Source organism: Erpetoichthys calabaricus, chromosome 14, assembly GCF_900747795.2.
Source record: "Erpetoichthys calabaricus chromosome 14, fErpCal1.3, whole genome shotgun sequence".
NCBI lineage: Eukaryota > Metazoa > Chordata > Cladistia > Polypteriformes > Polypteridae > Erpetoichthys > Erpetoichthys calabaricus.
The window spans coordinates 25,467,741-25,486,590 of record NC_041407.2 but is presented as its reverse complement, the minus strand read 5'-3'; the positions used below and the strand labels follow the sequence as shown (position 1 = coordinate 25,486,590).

The 18,850-nt window shown below is 39.8% G+C and overlaps 1 protein-coding gene across 1 annotated transcript in view; it reads right to left on the bottom strand.

The window, feature by feature from the left end:
* The window catches only part of cep112 (centrosomal protein 112), a 243,439-nt gene that overhangs the window by 142,459 nt on the left and 82,130 nt on the right, over positions 1-18,850 (bottom strand). The window contains exons 12-17 of the mRNA XM_028819151.2: positions 10,640-10,783; positions 9,379-9,533; positions 9,101-9,230; positions 6,494-6,586; positions 5,690-5,749; positions 5,431-5,510 (exon numbers count right to left, since the gene is read on the bottom strand). Of these exons, the coding sequence (XP_028674984.2) occupies positions 5,431-5,510; positions 5,690-5,749; positions 6,494-6,586; positions 9,101-9,230; positions 9,379-9,533; positions 10,640-10,783 (662 nt within the window). The remainder of the gene's footprint in view (positions 1-5,430; positions 5,511-5,689; positions 5,750-6,493; positions 6,587-9,100; positions 9,231-9,378; positions 9,534-10,639; positions 10,784-18,850) is intronic.

Below are 18,850 nucleotides of genomic sequence, written 5' to 3'. Positions count from 1 at the left end.
GTCCATGTTCCTCTGTAATGATTCACCTAATTCTAGCTAATATACAATACCTCCTAATTTGGTAAAACAAGTATAGTTTAGCACACCATCTGCGAAGAACAGCAAATGTTAAAGGTCCTGTTCACACAAATGTGTTTTCATTTAGATAATGCATACACTTGTCTGCATTTTCACCTTCAGCCCACACTATCTCATCGCTTTTGACCCCAGGAAACAAAGACTTTTAAAGACGCTTTCCAGAGCCGTATACTTCTTAAAATGTACTGCCAGCATTTTGGTGTGGATTGGGCATAAACACAGTTTTATGAAAATGATACTCTAATTACACTCTGATTTGTTTGTGCTTATTTTGTGGCCCTTTGGATCCTGCTGATCACAATGGCTCATTTCCTCCTTGATCAGTCACCCTTTAAAGTAGAAAGACATTTTTCAACATAGCAGGTATAAAAGAGTTGCTTTCTATGGTGATTATTGTGCTGCTTACCTTAATGCATCTAAATTGCGTTTGAATCCTGTATACATGCATAAAAGGCAAATTGCTTGCCAGTTGCTACAGTTTTACGATAAATCCTGTGGCCGGTTGCAATACCGTTGTGGTGAAAAATTCACAGACCCTTAAAAATCAGATTGCAAATAACTCAGTTGGCAGCCTCTTATCAAAGTTTATTACTTAAACTTGATCTGTTCAATAAGGAGGAGTGCATTCTGCAGCAAAATTTAATACAAAGGCTCTTAACAAAGTGGAAGGTTTGTAGAATGCAGCCGACCTCTCAATATTACCTTATAATCGATCATCTGGTGAAGGAACATTGAGCTTAAAATATATCTTCTTATATAATATGCTACCATGGCTGTTCAGTTTGTCTGTCCAGGATTTTAAATCACCTGTAACTCGCAAACCGTTTGACCTATTGACCTGAAATTTGGTACACATATACTACATGACGTCTACTATCCACTTTCGGGGTGATGATTGACCTCCAAGGTCAAAGGTCAACCCAGGAAGGTCAAGGTCAAAAATCAAATAACCTGTAGCCTGAAATGTGGTACACACATACACTACGCTGAAACTCTGCACTACAGCTTTATATTAAAAGTGAAGAGTTTTGGAATTATTACTCTTTTTATTTTATTGTAGAATCAACTCTCTTTGCAGCGTCCAGCAGGGTGGCCCAGTGGCACATGCATACGGACGCCATTCTCATCCCTACCACCTTTACCGTCACTTCCCCTACCCCTTCATATCTTAAATCATTCTTGAAGCAGATTGAAGACTTAAGTGCCAGCTTAAGTGAAAAATTAAATAAAACGTACTAAGTAATTGCAACACAAACACTGACCAAATCAGTTTTAACACAAAAAGATGCCGACGAATGAAAAGAAAAGAAAGGGCTGCTCAGGAAGCAGCAAGTGCATCAACCTCTGAGCAAACGAATGTCAAACGTACAGAAAAAGAGCATGAAAACTAGGAATGCTCAAGTCAAGTGTATTCACTGCACATTATCATGCAGTCCGCTGTTACTGGTATATATATATATTTTTTAGTGTCACTTTAACATTTGCTTACTTTTTATTTAATGACAAGACGACTGTCATCAGTTGTGAAGACAGTTAATATTAACTGTAATCAGCACATTAATGTGACGCTGGAACAATTAACTGTGGACCCCTGCATGCACGGAGACTTTTAAAAGCACATAAAGCTCATGGCAACCTGTCTTTCATGGGACTACTTCATGGAGTTTGCCACTTATGTGTGCAATCCCAGTGCAGGCGAATGTCTAGGTCAGATAAGTTTTCGTGCGTTTCAGTATGGGCAGGGATCCTTTTGTATTGTAAACAATGCAAAAAACACCAGCATTTTTTAAATGCAAAGGTGGTAGTGTCGGACCTAGCTTTAGAGGTGAATTATGTATAGTTGAGGCCTTTGAAATGAGTGTGCAGGTTTTCACATTACAAAGCTATCAGTGCTTTTTTTTGCACAATTAAGAGTATCTTAACAGAATACTGTATGAAAGAAGCTGAGCAGAATGGCCCAACTGGAAAATATTCTCAAAATAACTGATAAACCCAAATCCAGAGCTGCTGCACTATACCTGGGGATGTTTAGGAAGAACTATATCAAAGCAATCTTACTGTACGTGAGAGAAATTGTATTGAAATCCGGAGAACATGCTCAATGGAGTAACCAAATGAAAAAGCAGAGAGTGCAGTAAATACATTGGCTAATATAATGTCTGTCCACATAGCCTGTGAACATCTATATGTTTGAAGGTAAAGGTGCGCTGAACGAATTGTCTGGTTTTGGACTGGAGGCGACCAGGTTCATCTCTTGACTTTGATCATGGAATGGATGATGTAACCAGGCTGACGGGAAAAAATTCTAAACAGCAGTCAGACAAATGACTGCCATTAGTATTCTGATTTCAAGTTTGCCATTAAGAAAAAGAAAACTAGGAAGGGCCATTTTTGGAGATGGTGACTTGGGTGCTAAAAATGAAGAGTTTACTGAGCTGGCGCAGCTTACTGGCATTTAAGGTAAATCCCAAGGATCTAGTGTAGGGTTCTTCAATCTGATAACCCATGGTAATCAAGACAAAATCCCGGAATCGACCAGTGGTCACCAACTTGGACCATCTAATAAGAATCAAGTTGACACAAGCAGAGGGCTATATAAACCTGGACGAGAGAACAAGCAATCAAAATGGCACCAAAGCAGATGGGATATGTTTAAAGTAAAACTACACGTTTTAAAAATGAAGTATTAGACCTTAAGATTGTGATAATAATATTTAAGTATACTAGTCAGTCAGTCAGTCATCTTCCAACCCGCTATATCCTAACTACAGGGTCACGGGGGTCTGCTGGAGCCAATCCCTGCCAGCACAGGGCTCAAGGAAGGAACAAACCCCGGGCAGTGCGCCAGCCCACTGCAGGGCATACAAACACACACACACACACCAGGGACAATTTAGGATCGCCAAAGCACCTAAGCTGCATGTCTTTGGACTGTGGGAGGAAACCCACATAGACACGGGGAGAACATGCAAACTCCATGCAGGGAGGACCCGGGAAGCAAACCCGGCTCTCCTAACTGTGAGGCAGCAGCACTACCACTGCCGCCTTAAGTATACTAGTATGACATTAATCTAAAAAAGCTGCATTGTCCAGTATTTAATTCAAGACTTAATGTTTAAAGCATGCTCTTTTTGTTTCTATCAGTATTTGCAGATGGTGCTCTAACAAGGGCCTTCATCTGTCCAGTGAAGTTTTAATCAAGTGCCCAGGGACTGCTGGTGATGTACCTATATTTGGCGGTGCTTTCTCCAAAAAAGAAAGGTATGCTTGTAATTAGAAGCATGACTAGTTGAATGACTGTGGGGTCACACCACAAAGCATCTCAGTTTGAACATCTGCACTGTGGTGAACTGCAAAGCTGCGATCTCTGACTCAGATGTGAGCTAAATGGAGAGCCCCATCAGTCAGCTATACAGAGAGTTTCTCTCTAAACACCATGAGCGGCACACTTCCTGGTGATGTCAGCTGACCTCTCTTTGTGTAAACCCCTACCTTTTTTCTGTGCAGTGTAACCACTACACTCCACCTGTCCACAATGTACATTCTACCCTTGTGACCAGTTGAATCGCTGTGGTATCACGCTATGTAGCATCTCAGATTCAAAGATTTGCGCTGCGGTAAACTGCTGCTGGTGAGCTGTAAACACACAATCTGTGAACACTGTGAGCAGTCCGCCTTCTGGTGATGTCAGCTGACCTCTTCTCTCTATTTAAACCCCTACCTTGTTCCATGCAGTGTTGCCACTAAACTCCACCTGTCCACAGTGCAAATCCCACCCTTTGTGACCAATCAAATTGTTGATATACTCACGCTACAAAGCATCTCAGTTCGAAGATAGGTACTGTGGAAAAATGGTTCTGGTGAGTGGTGCCCTTCCAAGTCATGTCAACTGATATCTCTCTCTCTCTGTGTCAGACCCCACTTTTATTCTGCATGGTATTGCCACTATACTAGTCAAATGTATATTATTTTTACTTTGGTACAAATTGGTACTGGTAGCAGTCCATATCCCTATAACAGTACAGATGTCAGAAAATACCACTCTGCACACCCCTAATCTCATAGACATCACAATATTTAAGCATACAACTCAGCATTACTCCTGCTATCCTGATATCAAGCTAGTTAAGCTACGCTGCTCTGCCTCTGCAAATATCTCTTGATCCCTCTAATCAGAGACTTTCTATAATAACCTTTAATTTACTACCATGAGTAATATTCCACAATAACCCATCAGATATTCTTCCTCCACTAATGCCACTTTCAACTATTCTGCCTGGGCAAATATTATCCCTAAATATAGAAATTTCACTATAACTTTTAAAAACATGGTCTGTATTCCTTTACTCTCTCATCACTTGGCATCACTCATACCACACTCATATTACAGTCTAATCTGTGCAGAAATCACTTAGCCACTCAAAATAAAAAAAGGGTTAGCAGAACCCCAGCACATCATTCTGTACTCTACCAAATGTGAATAGCAGCTTAGCAGAAATCACTGCATTTCTCGTGTCCTACTAGTGGAATTAAAATCACTCGTTTTTATTTCTAGGTTCCTGGTTCCACTCTCTAATTGTGTGGGTTACACAACAACCTTAACTATATGACTCTGTAACTCTAATCTCACAGATGTTTAATAATTCATCAGCTATTACCAAGTCTGCTGATATCACTCTGAACTATTCTGCCTTTATGCATTTCTCTTTGTATCCTTCTAAACATAGGGATGTCAGTATAACACCAAACATATTACTCTATTTCTCTTAGAAGTGTTCACTCTTGCACTAGTCCATATATAACAATTAATTTCTATAGATATTGCACTATATTCCTACCACCGTAACCCTAAACATACCACACTCTATTTTTCTAATCTCAATAGCTATGCGGCTATCATTATAAGTCTGACTCAGCTGTTATTGCCCTATGCCATTTTCTTGTTGTTTTCTCTATGCCTGCTATTTATTTTATTCCCATGGGTGCCCTCATCCAGACATTTTAAGTAATTTTATAAGAATACGTTTGTAGGTTTTACATGTAACAAGGGAAAAATAAAGCCAAAAGGAAAACTACAGAAATCAGAAATTCCAAAGATGTGCATTAGCTGCATAAGTGACCTTGAGAGCAAACATTCACAGAGCAGTAGCTCATCAAATGTTACCATAGTAACACAGCTATAGATCATTCCTGAGGTGGACGTTTGATAACTGTGGCCATCAGGACTACACAGCACAAAGGTGACCTCTCTGGCCAGCCCAGCACAAATGACAGGCCAAACACATTTTTCTTAGCCCTTAAAGCAGCTGCTCTTAACCATTCAGGCTGTCCTTCCCCAGATGAGGAGCTTACCTTAAACTCTCCTCCAGGGAATTAATCATCTTCCTGGAATTCTCCCTCTCCTTTTCAGCCTCAATCTGCAAGGATTGAATCTGCCAACAGAGAGCAGCACACTTAACGTTGTCTATGCTCCTTCTCTTGCATTCCCCACAGATGCTCCTGTGCACAGAATGTCGAGAGTCCACTCATATTTCAGATGTTGACAAGAACTCAACTCTCTGTCCTGCAGCACACGCTAAACTAATCTACAAGCCATCTGTATGCAACTCACCTTCGTCTCATTAAGCAGTTCCAGATTGGCTTTCTCCTTCTGAAAGCACATTTCTTGTTCCTAAAACAAAATCAAACCATTAGCTATGTCAAAAAAAATTGAAATAAACTGAAGGAGAAGACACAAAAAGCTTCAGATAAATCAAACAAATGGGAATTTGTAATGACTTGTATGTGTTGTAGTGGACGGCCGGGGTCCTGGCCCGGCCAGAATGCCCCCACACTGGAAGGACTGGGGGAGAAAGTGTGGTCATAGCAATACCTTCCCCGGAGTGCTAAGCGGCAGCCCCCCTGGGTTGCAGTGGTGTCTCAAACTCCCACAGGGCTCCATGGGAGTTGGAGTTGGATACAGCCCCATTAGGATCCGTGGGTGACGCCAGGAGGTGCGGCAGAACAGCTCCTCCGCCACACCCAGAAGTGCTGCCAGCAGTAGGGCAACGAGCACCTGGAGCACTTCCGGGTGCCTTATCAAAAGAGCCAGCAGACACTACTCAGGGAGTCAGAGTTGGGTGGAGGGAGGCGAAGCTTACCCAGAGGAGTGGAGGAGGAAAAAGAGAAAGAAGAAGGGAGAGTTGTGTTGTGCTTTTGGGATTGTATTGGGCTTGTGGGAGACAGGGAAAATATTTTCCACAAGGGAAAAAGAAAAATAAAGCATATGTGCTTTGAAGTTGTGCCTCCTGTGTCTGTCTGTGTCGGGTTGGGGCGGCTGGAGCACCCTCCATTGGCCACAAAGTTTATTTACTTTTGATGCTAAGAAATTTGAAACTTTGTTCACTTGTTCTGAATCAATCCGGTCAATACTCGCCTTCAGTTGCTGCTGTCGCCGTTGTTCTGCCTCCTGCACCTTCTGTTTCAGTTCAGTCACGGCTTGCTCCAAACTGTCAATCAGCTCTGCACTCTAAGATAGGAAATAGAGAAACTGAAGGAAAATGGAATGTAAACTGATGTTGAGGATGCTTATGACTAGCTTTTCAACTTCTTCACAGTCATTAGGACACTCGCATACAAAACGCTGAGAAGTGAGGGGAATCAAACAAAATACAGAGAAAGCTGGAGATACTGAGAACACTGAGATCAGAAACAATTAGAATTTAGTGGGATACACTTACAGAACATCAACATCTCTTTTTTAAGCCAAACAGCGACTTGGCATTGAAGGGGAAGTAATAGAAATGGAAAATTGGTATGAGAAAAAAAATTCCACAACTTGAATGCAAAGAAAGACCAAGGTGAGAGTTAAAGAAGGGAGTGAGCAGGAGGAGCGAGAGGAAGTGGGTGTACGGCTGGGAAACATGTTCATGACTTCTCTTTACCAAGCAGTGGGTTTGTATGAAGTCTGAGGGTATGATAAGAAGTCAGCAGGAGGCGAAAAGGATCTACATGGTCAAAGTTTTGCGTAAGTATGATGGGGTGTGGGATGCAGATGGAGTTAAGTGTAAATTTTGAAACTAACATTGAAGTTGTTTTGAAGGAGGCAGTTTTGTAACTTAGCAGATACAATATCTATACAAATAAACCACAATCTATCTTTATTTGATCACCAATCATGCGAAAATGCAGAACTGATTTTCAGGAAATTTTGAATGAGTGTTATAGAGGATTGAACTATGGAGTTAAATTAAGTGTTTTACGTTTTCACATAACCCGTTGATTAATCAGTGGCGACATGCTCTTGCCTTAATGAGGTGATTGACACTTAGCAGCATGTCGGGTGCACGGCATCAGGTAAGGTCAGCCTCATGAATAAAAAGAAGAGGGGCAGGTAAGAAAGGAGAAAAAGAACTTGGGAGAGAGGAAATCGAGAGCGTAGCAAGATGGCAAGAGCTTTATGTGGGTTTCAACAGAGGTGAGAGAGCAGTGTGTGATCCAGCATTGAGGAGAGGTCCGGAGTAGTGTCAATGTTAAAGGTATGGTCTGGAGGGAAGCACATGAAGGTGGAGAAGGAACTGTATGTGAAGCTGAGAGAAGCTGCTACTGTGTATGGGGTGCTCAGCGCTGTGAAGTCGGAGTCGTGGAGTTGGAAGCAAGTATTGGTTTACAGGAGTTGGAGTTGGTAAAAATGTACCGACGATGACTAAATGTCAATTGTAATATAATGTGGTAAGATTTCCAATTTCAACTATACTAATTCAATTAAACTATTTTTTCCTTCTAAACATTTGGTTAAAATAGCCTCTTTTTAAACTTTGTAAATATTATTTAATAAATATGAAAAGCTGCAGCAGCAGATACAGAGCAACAAAAACCAGAACAAACCGCCTTAAAAACAGCTTTTATCCAAAAGCAGACATGGCCCTGAACTCGGAATAAAACTGCTCCATGTCATTCTCCTAATATGCAATATAGACCTTAAGTCAACCAGTGCAATTTGTATATTTTGTAAAGTACTTTTATTACTATTCGGTTTGTTATTATTTTCTCTCTTCTTGTCTTTTTAAATCTTATGCCTCACACTGAGTCGACTGCACCTTCAATTTTGTTGTTCCTTTATAAAAGTGACAATGACAATAAAGATCTATCTATCTATCTATCTATCTATCTATCTATCTATCTATCTATCTATCTATCTATCTATCTATCTATCTATCTATCTATCTATCTATCTATCTATCTATCTATCTATCTAAACCCAAAGTTTAACAGGTTAAAAGTACGAAAAAGTACCCTGTGATTCCTGACAGCAGTGATGAAATGCTTTGTATCTTGTATGCTGTGTATTTATCATCAGCAGTCTGAGTTGGTGGCACCATAAATTGAGGAGTCAGAGATGGAGTCGAAGTCGAAGGTTTAGACTCTGGGTGAACTGGTTTTAGTATAAGTGAACAAACATGAAAAAAAAGAAAGGGTGTAAAAGGTGCATGTGATACAAGTGAAAGGTGTGAAGCTAAAGGAGAAGTTGTTTTGGAGGAAATATGAAGAAAAGGTCTCATTCTGAAGAATTTTTAAGGCCGTGTAAAGTGGTGGAAGGCAACTTGGTCAAAAAACCTGCCAAACTTACATAATGGCTTCTAAAGGTGCGCTACTTATACTGCTAGGTCTAAGAAGATTCAGCTGAGTCTTCCCATGATCCCAGCACAAAGCTGCAAGTCAGTGATACCTAACAGATCCAGACTACAAAGCATTAAGCAGAAGAACACTAGGGTGTGATGGGATTAAATGGCCGAGAAATAAATGGACAGTACACATTAGACAGAAAAAGATCAAGCTTTAGGAGTTAAAACTGCATGATATGGAGGATTACTTACACAAAAATAACACAGGGCCACACCATAGTTAGGTGCACTTTCAAGATGCTAAGATATGACAGGATTAGATGATATTCTGTAAACTAATGGAGTGACAGACACATAGGAAGCCTAGACCCCTAAAAATGAAAGATGATGAATGCTGGGAACTCAAAGAATTAGGATACCTTTCCTGCCGACAATGTATATTCCTGCTTTAAGAAGGTGATATCGGATGCTTGCTTGACCTGCATTGCCTGAATGTTCATCTCATACTCTTCAGACAAATTTTCATTTTCTTTCTGTAGCTCAGAGCACCTGAAAAAAAAAAGATCTTATGGGCACTTCCTCTGAATTGCTCCCACTCTGATAAAAATGAATTAAATCTACTAACAGTAACAACTCCCATTACCATGCCTTGTATGCAGGCTTATTAACTCAGAAAAACATGTTAGATTAGCAGCACCTTTCTTTCATCTGTGTTAATTCTGCAACACCCGTTCTGTGGAGAATTTCCAGCTCGGCCTTCTCTTGGGTCAGCTTCTGACGCAGCAAATTGCCATTTTCAACTTCCACTGTCAGCTGTTGGACCCGAGCCTCCAGCTCCTTCACTATCAGGTCCTACGGGGTAAAACACAGCAGACAGAAAATCAAATCGGTTAGCTGGTCTTTCACACAAGTCAGTGGATCTATCTGATAGGACTGGATTAAGGATATTCCCCATGACGTGGGCTCTAAGGTGAATCTCTTTCAAAGTACTCCCTGACACACTTGAGAAGGCCTTCAAATAGTGGCCACATGACACTTTCTGGGAAGGAATGGTGTGAGGGACTACTTTTGAGAAAACAGGAAAAACATGAATTTTCTCAGATCAGGTTTTACCTCCTTGTTTACCTGAGTCAGCTATTACAATTCAGTCTCTAACTCTCCATGACAAAAACACCTCACCTAGTGTTTTAAACACGGTCTTCTAGGCAGTTTTGGTCCCAGTTCAGTTTTAACCTGTGCCAAATCCTACACTGATTCCTCGGGTGTTGTCTTGCATATTATATTCTCTTAGGTGCCGGTTTACTAGATATCACTCAGCAAAGTCCTATCAGCTCATAATTCAGGCTTTAATTTCCAGCGTGTCCTTGAATCAAGTTACCCAACAACTCTCTCAGAGTCAATGGGCCAGAATTCCACCCTCACGAAAGGCTATAATAAAGACTGCTATGGCTAGCATGTTCGCAAAACACTGTGCACCTGCAGGATGGGAAAGGACAGCAAACAAGGAGCTGAAAGTGGAGGATCTAATTTGCAGTGACAGAAATCTCTTTCATCCTCAGCCTCGCCTTGAACTCTCCCTTGTTTAATTATTTAATGGGGGGGCAGCACTGCGAGATTTGACTGCCTTTGAAGGTTCTTGACTCAGTCCTGCTGACACAGCGGGAACAGTTCCCCTGAATTTGTACTCACCTGTGACAAGCTCTGAATGCTGATTTGAGAAGTAGGACTCATTAACGGCGCCGTGAGGCCTCCCTCTGCCTGCCACCTTCATCTCCACTTCCCTCTTTCCCCTACTCACCTAATGACCAGTGTGCTTTTCTTTCCTTGCCTAACAAAGACACTGGCACTCAGGTTCTGATCAGGAATGACTGAAGTAATGAAGAGTCCAGAAAAGCATCGCAAACAATGATGATGCAGGCCACCCTATGTGTATTACAAAAAGAAAGTTGAAGCCTTACTGTGGCTTTTGTCTGGGCAGCATGCTCTGCTTCCATCCTGCTGAGCCGCGAGTTGGTGTCTTCAAGAAGCTCATGAATGTTTTCTGCATGTTTCTTCTGAAGATCAAATCTCTCCATCTCCAGCTTGGTGACAGCATTGTGCAGCTGTGTCAAAGAGGTGAGACCTCATGAGAGAGAGACAGAGAAAGAAAGAAAGAAAGAAAGAAAGAAAGAAAGAAAGAAAGAAAGAAAGAAAGAAAGAAAGAAAGAAAGAAAGAAAGAAAGAAAGAAAGAAAGAAAGAAAGAAAGAAAGAAAGAAAGAAAGAAAGAAAGAAAAAGAAAGAAAGAAAGAAAGAAAGAAAGAGCTACCAGTAAAGCACCCACATGACTACAACAACACCAGGAGATAGAAAACACACGCGATGAATCAAAAACAGCCCACTCAGAAACACAGGGTTGAAGCTTACTAAACCAAGCTTTACTAAACTTTGAAAAATGAAAGAAATTTTAAAAAGCTTAATACTAACTGGAAATACTGAAAACGCTGATCCATTAATGAACCAAACCATGCCGCACAGTTCAACCAATATGGCTTGGGTACAGGTCGACATGGTTTGTATCTGCATTTGTTTACAGTGCTACTGATATTTCACATATGTAAAAGTGGTGACATGTGTATGGCAATGAGTGTCTAGAATCACAATTAAAGTAGAGCTACTGGGTTAGGGTCAGGGGATGGCAAAAAATGTGGACGGTACATCAAAGTTACGGCAACCAGCTATGATACATGCGTGCCAGAGTGTCTCCTTCCAGGCTCGTCTAAGATATGTAGTACCACCCCAGAATAAGATTAGGTGCTGTCACTAATGGCTTCATCTTCTTTTCCCACAAAGCATAGAGAAACCACACCTCAAGGACGACGGAGTCTGAGATGCCCTGCCCCTTTCGGTTCAGCTAATATATAGAGGGAGATGTCACCTGGAAGATGCCATTGCATTTGGACCTGACTGTTTAGAACTCCTTTAAAGCCTGATCCAACTAGAAAGTGCTGCTAGAGGGTGACAACAGACATTGTTTTCTTCTTAAGAAGCACAATTGTATGCCTGTTGCTTTTATTTTTTATTCATTTATTTATTATTTTTGCAAATTAAATGGGCTTTGCCTGGTTGTCACCCCTACTATTTTGAGACTCGCTCTGCCTTCTCACTCATTCCTACACTGCCTAATATTAATTACTTTTGCATTAACAATAATAGATGCATTTCACAAAAATGAATGTATGTTGTGTGCCTTGTATTCAAGGGACTGCAGATGAGAGTCTGTAGAAATGATGACACGCAAAATGCTTTCAGAAAAATACTTCTGTAGAAGGGCATCACAGCAACCACTGTGGTGTAACTATCAACTGGCATTGGCACTTTGCACAACAATGTTGCGTTTACCAGCTACTGAGTGTTTTAATATGCACTTTAATAACCCATTTATTCAAAGAAACCCGGTTTTAAAAATGCCTCGTATAACTTGATTCTGGTTACAGACACCGGGATACTCGTCTCTGAGAAACCAGGTTAACACATACAGATTTCTCTGCGAGTAACCTTGTTACTTGGCCATGTAACTCCTAACTGAGTCACAGGATTTTGTAGTCAGCGCAGGTCCGTTGCTCTCTGTTAGCTTTGCACACACTTCCAGCAACCTCGGATAAAAAGCAGTTGAAGCATCCACAAAGGTTAATTTCCAGAGGCAAATGTTCAGTGAATCTCATGATTTCTTCTCCTTGCTGAAATAATCTGTCTCAGTATTTCAGAAATCACTACGTTTATGTTGGTGAGCTGAACGGACAGAGCAAAACCCAACAGCACAATCTTAGGAGCAGCAGGTTAACACATAAAAAGTAACATGCGTTGAACAGTCTGACAACTTTTTAAAATAATGGGTCACCTAATGCAATAATTATTTTATTCAAGTAAAAATACCTTTTTTATTACTATCCCAGCAGCACTGGATATAAGACAAGAAGCAAACGTAGCGACTCACAGCCAAGTGGAAGAGTGAGCTGTGTGTAATCCAGTAGCAGAAACATTAAAAAAGTGTCAGTTTAGTTTTTATCCAATTATTTGCTACAGATATGGTGAACCAGTGTGATCAGGTGGTTCACTGGCCAGTTTTCATACCAAAAATCATTCATGGCTAGCTAGATAGATACTTTATTAATCCCAAGGGGAAATTCACAAAGGTCGAGGATGTACAATGGTGACTTAAAGCATTTAAAATACACAAGAAAATTATCACGTTTGACTTTCTTTTAAATTTCATGAAGTGTCATATATGTGTTTTGGATTTAATAACAAATACCGGCAGTCAAATGTTCAGTTTTTCTTACAAAAGAAGAAAAAGTAACACACTGCAACATATTACAGTTTATAATAAGTAACTATATCATAATCACTCTTTATGGAAGTAATGAGTAATGCAACTAAGTTACTTTTAAAAGTAACGTTCCCCTCACTGCTCGCGGGATGCAGGCTTCATGTTTGTTTTCAAATTCATGGCGGCTCATGAGGACGTTTAACTCATTTTGCACAACAGGGTTTTGACAAAGGAGAACTCCAAAAGATCACATGCCCATGTAAACGCAAATTTTTAAGAAACCAGGTTTCTGTCTTAACTGGTTGGTTAGTTTGACTTTGGTGATACAATCTGAAGAGGAAGTGTGAGCGTGAGACAAAAAAGAAGAAGTAACGACACTGAGACAGTCACCTTCAAGGACGAGGAACATAAAAGCGGACAGGAAGTGAGAAAAGGGGCCGCAAAAATAATGACAAAATCTGAGAAACAGGCATTACGGCAATGTGGTCGAGAGAGGGAGATCTAGACACACGTGGATACCGAGGAAAGGCTCTGAAGGTGAATGTAGGGCAAGAGATAGCAAATATTTTTAAATTATTGTATTACCTGTCTTGGACAGATACCATGGCTAGTATACGATAAAATGACTAGTTCAAGATCCCTTTTGTTGTCACAAACATACATCAGAAATCTGGAAGGCATGTTTTCTTTCATCAAAACTCCTTCTTTTATGTTCCACTGAAGCCCCATAGGGCTCATTGTAAAATTCCCTAGATAGGTACTATTTAAAATTGAGAAAAAACACTTAACTTTAGAAGACAATTTTGTGAGGCAAATGCTTATATACCATGTTTGTGAAGAAATAACTTTGACTTAGAAAATACTGAACTTATTCTTTAATACAAACAGCAGCCTGTTTTTGAAATGGCCTATTCAGTTTGTATTATGCTTTAACTAAACTTGTGCAATATAATGGCACTAACAGCAAATATGCTTTTGTTAAAAAATATAAGCTCAAAAACAAACATCTTTGTCAAGACTGCAGTAAAACTTCAAGAGGGTAACTATCATGGCCTGTGTAGGAGGGACCTCATATATTCTTATGGTACACTAGGGACCCTGGAGGAATAAAGGTTAAAAACCACTGCTCTAAATGGCGGCTAAATAACAAGCCAAAAGCTTCTCTACATCAAATGTACAGTGCTTAAATGAAAACCCGTAACTTCTTGTTATATTCACATGACTATGCATCAGGCATTTCTGCTTTTGGCCTGTGCAAAATTTAAGCCAAAGTTCCAATATTTTGCAGGGTTGGGTTGAGCAGTTATTTGTGCTAGAATTGAACTAGGAAACCAGACGGGTCAAGTATGATTCAGCACAAAAGTGGAAAAACAATTGCAGTTTAAGCGTCCCAATTGCAGACTAAAATGGCTAGCAATTGGGACACTTAAACTAATGTTACTCCAGATGAGTGCAAGCTTAGCTACCACAGTCTGATCAGCGAGACTCTTGGAGATGAGTGCCAGCTCCACAATGTGGCAGGCACAAAGAAATGAAAGTAAGAAATCATTTCAGGCCAATGACTGTAAGAAAGTTCTAATATTGTTGGAAGAAGCTGGACACAGATTAGGACTATCTACCTACAGTACATATGAAAGTATGCATCCCCTTGGAAGTTTACATTTTATTGTTATACAACATCGAATTACAATGGGTTTGATTTGGCCATTTTTGACACCGTTCAACAGAAGGCGACTCTTTAATGTCAAAGTGAAAACAAATCTCTGCAAAGTGGTCTAAATTAATAATAGATATAAATCACAAAATAACTGATTGCATAAGTATTAATCTCCTTTAATAGGACACACCAAAATCATCACACCTTTATCCAACTTTTTTTTTTTTTTATAAGTCACAGAATTAGTTCAATGGAGGTCACCTGCCTGGAGTTTTACTTGACTATATATGTGGAAGGTCCAACTTGTGATGAGTGAGTATCATGGTCAGACCTACACAAAACAGCAGTCCAAGCAACTCAGAAAAGGCACGAGTTAGGATGGAAACAAGAAAATATTCAAGTCACTGAATATCCCTTGGAGTCCAGCGAATTCAGTCATTAAGAAATGGAACCAGTGTGGCACAGGTCTGATAGAGCAATCCATCCACAAAACTGAGTGATTGTGCAAGAAGACAAGTGTGGGAGGCCACCAAGGGACTTGTGAGAACTCTGAAGGAGTAGCGCCCTGCAGTGGTTAAGATTGAGGGCACCATGCATGCAAATGCTTCTTGGGTGCTTCACCAGTCACAGTTTATGAGTGAAAAGTAAAGCCAGCATTAAAAATACACATATGACATCTCAGCTACAGTTTGCCAAATGGCAGACGGTAGATTCTAAAGTCAGGTGGAAGAAGGTCCTGTGGTCTGATGAGATCAAAATTGATCTTCCTGGCTATTAGACTATATGCCATGTTTGAATACTGGACATTATCAAAAATGCACCATCCCCATAGTGGTGTCAGCATCATGCTGTGGAGATGCTTGTCTGCAGCACGCCCTGGAAGGCTTGTGAGCGTCAAATAAATGCAACAAAATACATGGAAATCCTGGAGGAAAACCTGTTACAGTCTGTAAAGAACCTGCAACAAGGGAGATTTCAACCTCAAAAAAAAAGGCCAGGTAACACCAGAATGCCTTAGAAAAACAACATTAATAACATGGAGTGATAGAGTCAAATTCAATCTCTAAATTCAAGTGAGAATTTACAGGTGGAAAAAGACTGTTCACGCACAAGTCCCACACAACCTGACAGAACTCAAGCAGTTTTGCAAAGAAGATTGGGAAGAAAATTGCAATGTGCAAATCTGACCGAGACCTGAGCACACAGACTCAAGGCTATCATGGCTGACAATCATTCGTCTACTAGATATTGACTGGAAGGGGGTGAGCTTTTTGCTATTAAGTTAAACACCAAACCAAACACTCTCAAATTATCAAAAACACACCATACCTACTGTGAAGCATGGCAGTGGCAGCATCATGCTGTTTAGATTTCTTCTCTGCAGCAGGCCCTGGAAGGCTAGTGAGAGTAACATTAATGCAGCAAAATACAAGGAAATCCAGGAGAAAAACCTGATGCTGTTTGCAAGAAACCTAACCCTAAGGAGAAGATTTGTTTTCCTGTGTGAGAGAATAATTTGGAGGTAGCAACAGTTAAGAATTTTGGTTTGCAGTGCATGTTGAAATATATAAGAATTTGTTTTAGAAATGTAATGAATTACTGTAATCGTGAAGTAAATAAACGACATGAATGTACCAGGAGAATGGCTGATGTAATACACAAAATGTACCAGGAAATGATTAAGAGATAAGCAGATGTCCTGTAAACAACAAGACTGGACAGTTGTAAACTACACAGAGATTTCATGGGTAATAGCTGAACAATATAGATATGAGAAGAACAAGAGTGTAGCAGAATATACTTTTATTTGGATAACTTATTTGGGTGTATCAGAGTAAATGTATACATTAATAAACACGCTTACGGAGATTCAGTTGTTTATAAAATAGACCTCTGCCCTTATTTCTTTTATCATTCTATAACAGACATCTGTGATGAACTCTCCCTCTTCAGCTTTTGCTGAAGAGATAAATAAATGACACAATGGACAAGCTTCCTCCGGCCTGATTACTGAATCAAAGAGGTTTTATCAAACTTGTCCTAGTAGATGATAAGCTTGTTTCTTTTAATAATATGTTGATTTCTTTCACACCCACAGATCAATTACACTAAAAATAAGTGCGAATTTGTGGCTGGACTTGACAAATGCAACCTGACAGAGCTTGAGCAGCTTTGCAAAGAAGAATGGAAGAAAAATGGCCAAGCTGATGAAGACCTGTGCACACAGACTCAAGGCTGTCATCTCCTAAATATTGAATTGAAGGGAATGAATACTTATGTGATCAATTATCCAGTGTTTTATATATATAATTAATTTAGACCACTTTGCGGAGATCTGTTTGTACTTTTCACATTAAAGATTCTTTTTGTGTCGATCAATTTAAAAATATTATATTAAAACCACTGAGATTCAATGTTGTATAACAATAAAATACGAAAAATTCCAAGGGGTTGAATACTTTCTCTAGGAACTGTAATTTTTTATGTCTGTCATACAGCAAGAAGAGGAGAACCAGTGAGAGAGAAAGAGAGAGAAATAGTAAAGCATACAAACAAGAAATGAGTTGAGATGTCTTTAAGGATGTTACTTCTATTTTTGTTTCATTGTTTATTTTTATAACCTCTTTTTATATTTTTTTAACACATTGACATTTGAAAAAGGCAGCATTGAACATTACAGAATCAAAGAATAACATAAGAAAAAGAGATAGGTGTTGCAACGCTTTGGAGTGATTAAGATAAAGATGTAAAAGAAACTACCACTTTAATGTCCAGTAACATGGGGATGGTCTTCTTCGAATTCTTTCTTACCATTCTGAATACCCTAAGCACTGAAGCTGAATGAATATTTCAGCCAAAAATCAAAGCAGAAGAGGCTTTGTGCATTTTATGGATTCCATGTGTGACAATGTCTCTCATTCAACAGACTCTATAGAATGTGGTAAGGGAGGAGTTAAATGTTCAGTCTTTTTAAATCTATTTATCTAGGAACTATAAATGAGGTGTGTGCTTCACTACAGGATGCAGATCAAGACTGGGCTGAAGTTCAGATTCACATCACTGCTCAGCTCCATTGCACAAAACACTTAAAATGAATGTGACCCTCAGAGCTACTGCGTTATTGCCAATCAGGAGGTCCATTTCCGATTACTGATGCAAGAGTTCAGATGATTCAGTCAGATGGCACCAAAAACAGGCCAGAAGGCCATGATTGATGGTTGAGCCACACTTGACAGGCAGCAGGTTTCCTGTAAACTGAGATTAGTTAGAGGTAGTGGGCCGTCTGTGAGGTTTCTGTGAGTGCTTTTTGTGAACATGCAGTAAAAGGGTCATTGTATGCTGGGAGCAGCCACGGTGCACTTAAGGGGCTGTGAAGATTTTTGTGAGTCAGTCACCAGCAGGCAATCTCACTTACTGCTGAGGAGCCTGTGGAGGCTGCCAGTTAGTTTGCACCAAATATCTTGTGTGACCATGAGTGACTAACATAACCTGCAAATCATCACATGCTAGGAACATGGAACAAAATGACCTGTATAAAGTAAAGACCATTATAATGGTGAAAAATAGCTTAAAGAAAATAAACTGGGTGCTGGGTCTTGTGGATTGCTTTGAGCTGGTTTAGACCAGGAATAACAAACTATTAATTTGTTTGACTTTCAGTATTTTCTTATTCTTAAACAGAAGAGTATATTCAGTATTATCCTCCTATGGTATCGTATGTGGCCTTAGTGTGGGATGTAAGAAGACTATGAAAACAAAGAATCTCACACTTAAAACAGTCTGGTAATATGACATTTTTGCTGCCTTAATCAAGTTGAAAAAAGCTAAATGATAACCACTGACAAAGGAAGAGATTTCTTTGTAAATACAGACCTGTAGTTTATTGCAGGACAGAGTGCACACAAATGACAAAAAACAAAGAGCTTAGAGAAATAAGTATACAAAAAAGGCACTGTAAAAAGAAGGACTGAGAATGCTCATCTTAGGTAAATTGCTTACCTGAGAAAAGAGTTCTAAGGATTTGGAAAATAATCCGGACCAGGTGGATGGTAAAGCATACAACACACATATATACAAACACACACACATACATATATACAGACACATATACTGTAAATACTGTATGCACTGAGTCACAAAATACGCAGTCAATAATGGACTGACACACTACATAAAGCAAACAATCATGCATAACTTATTCATTA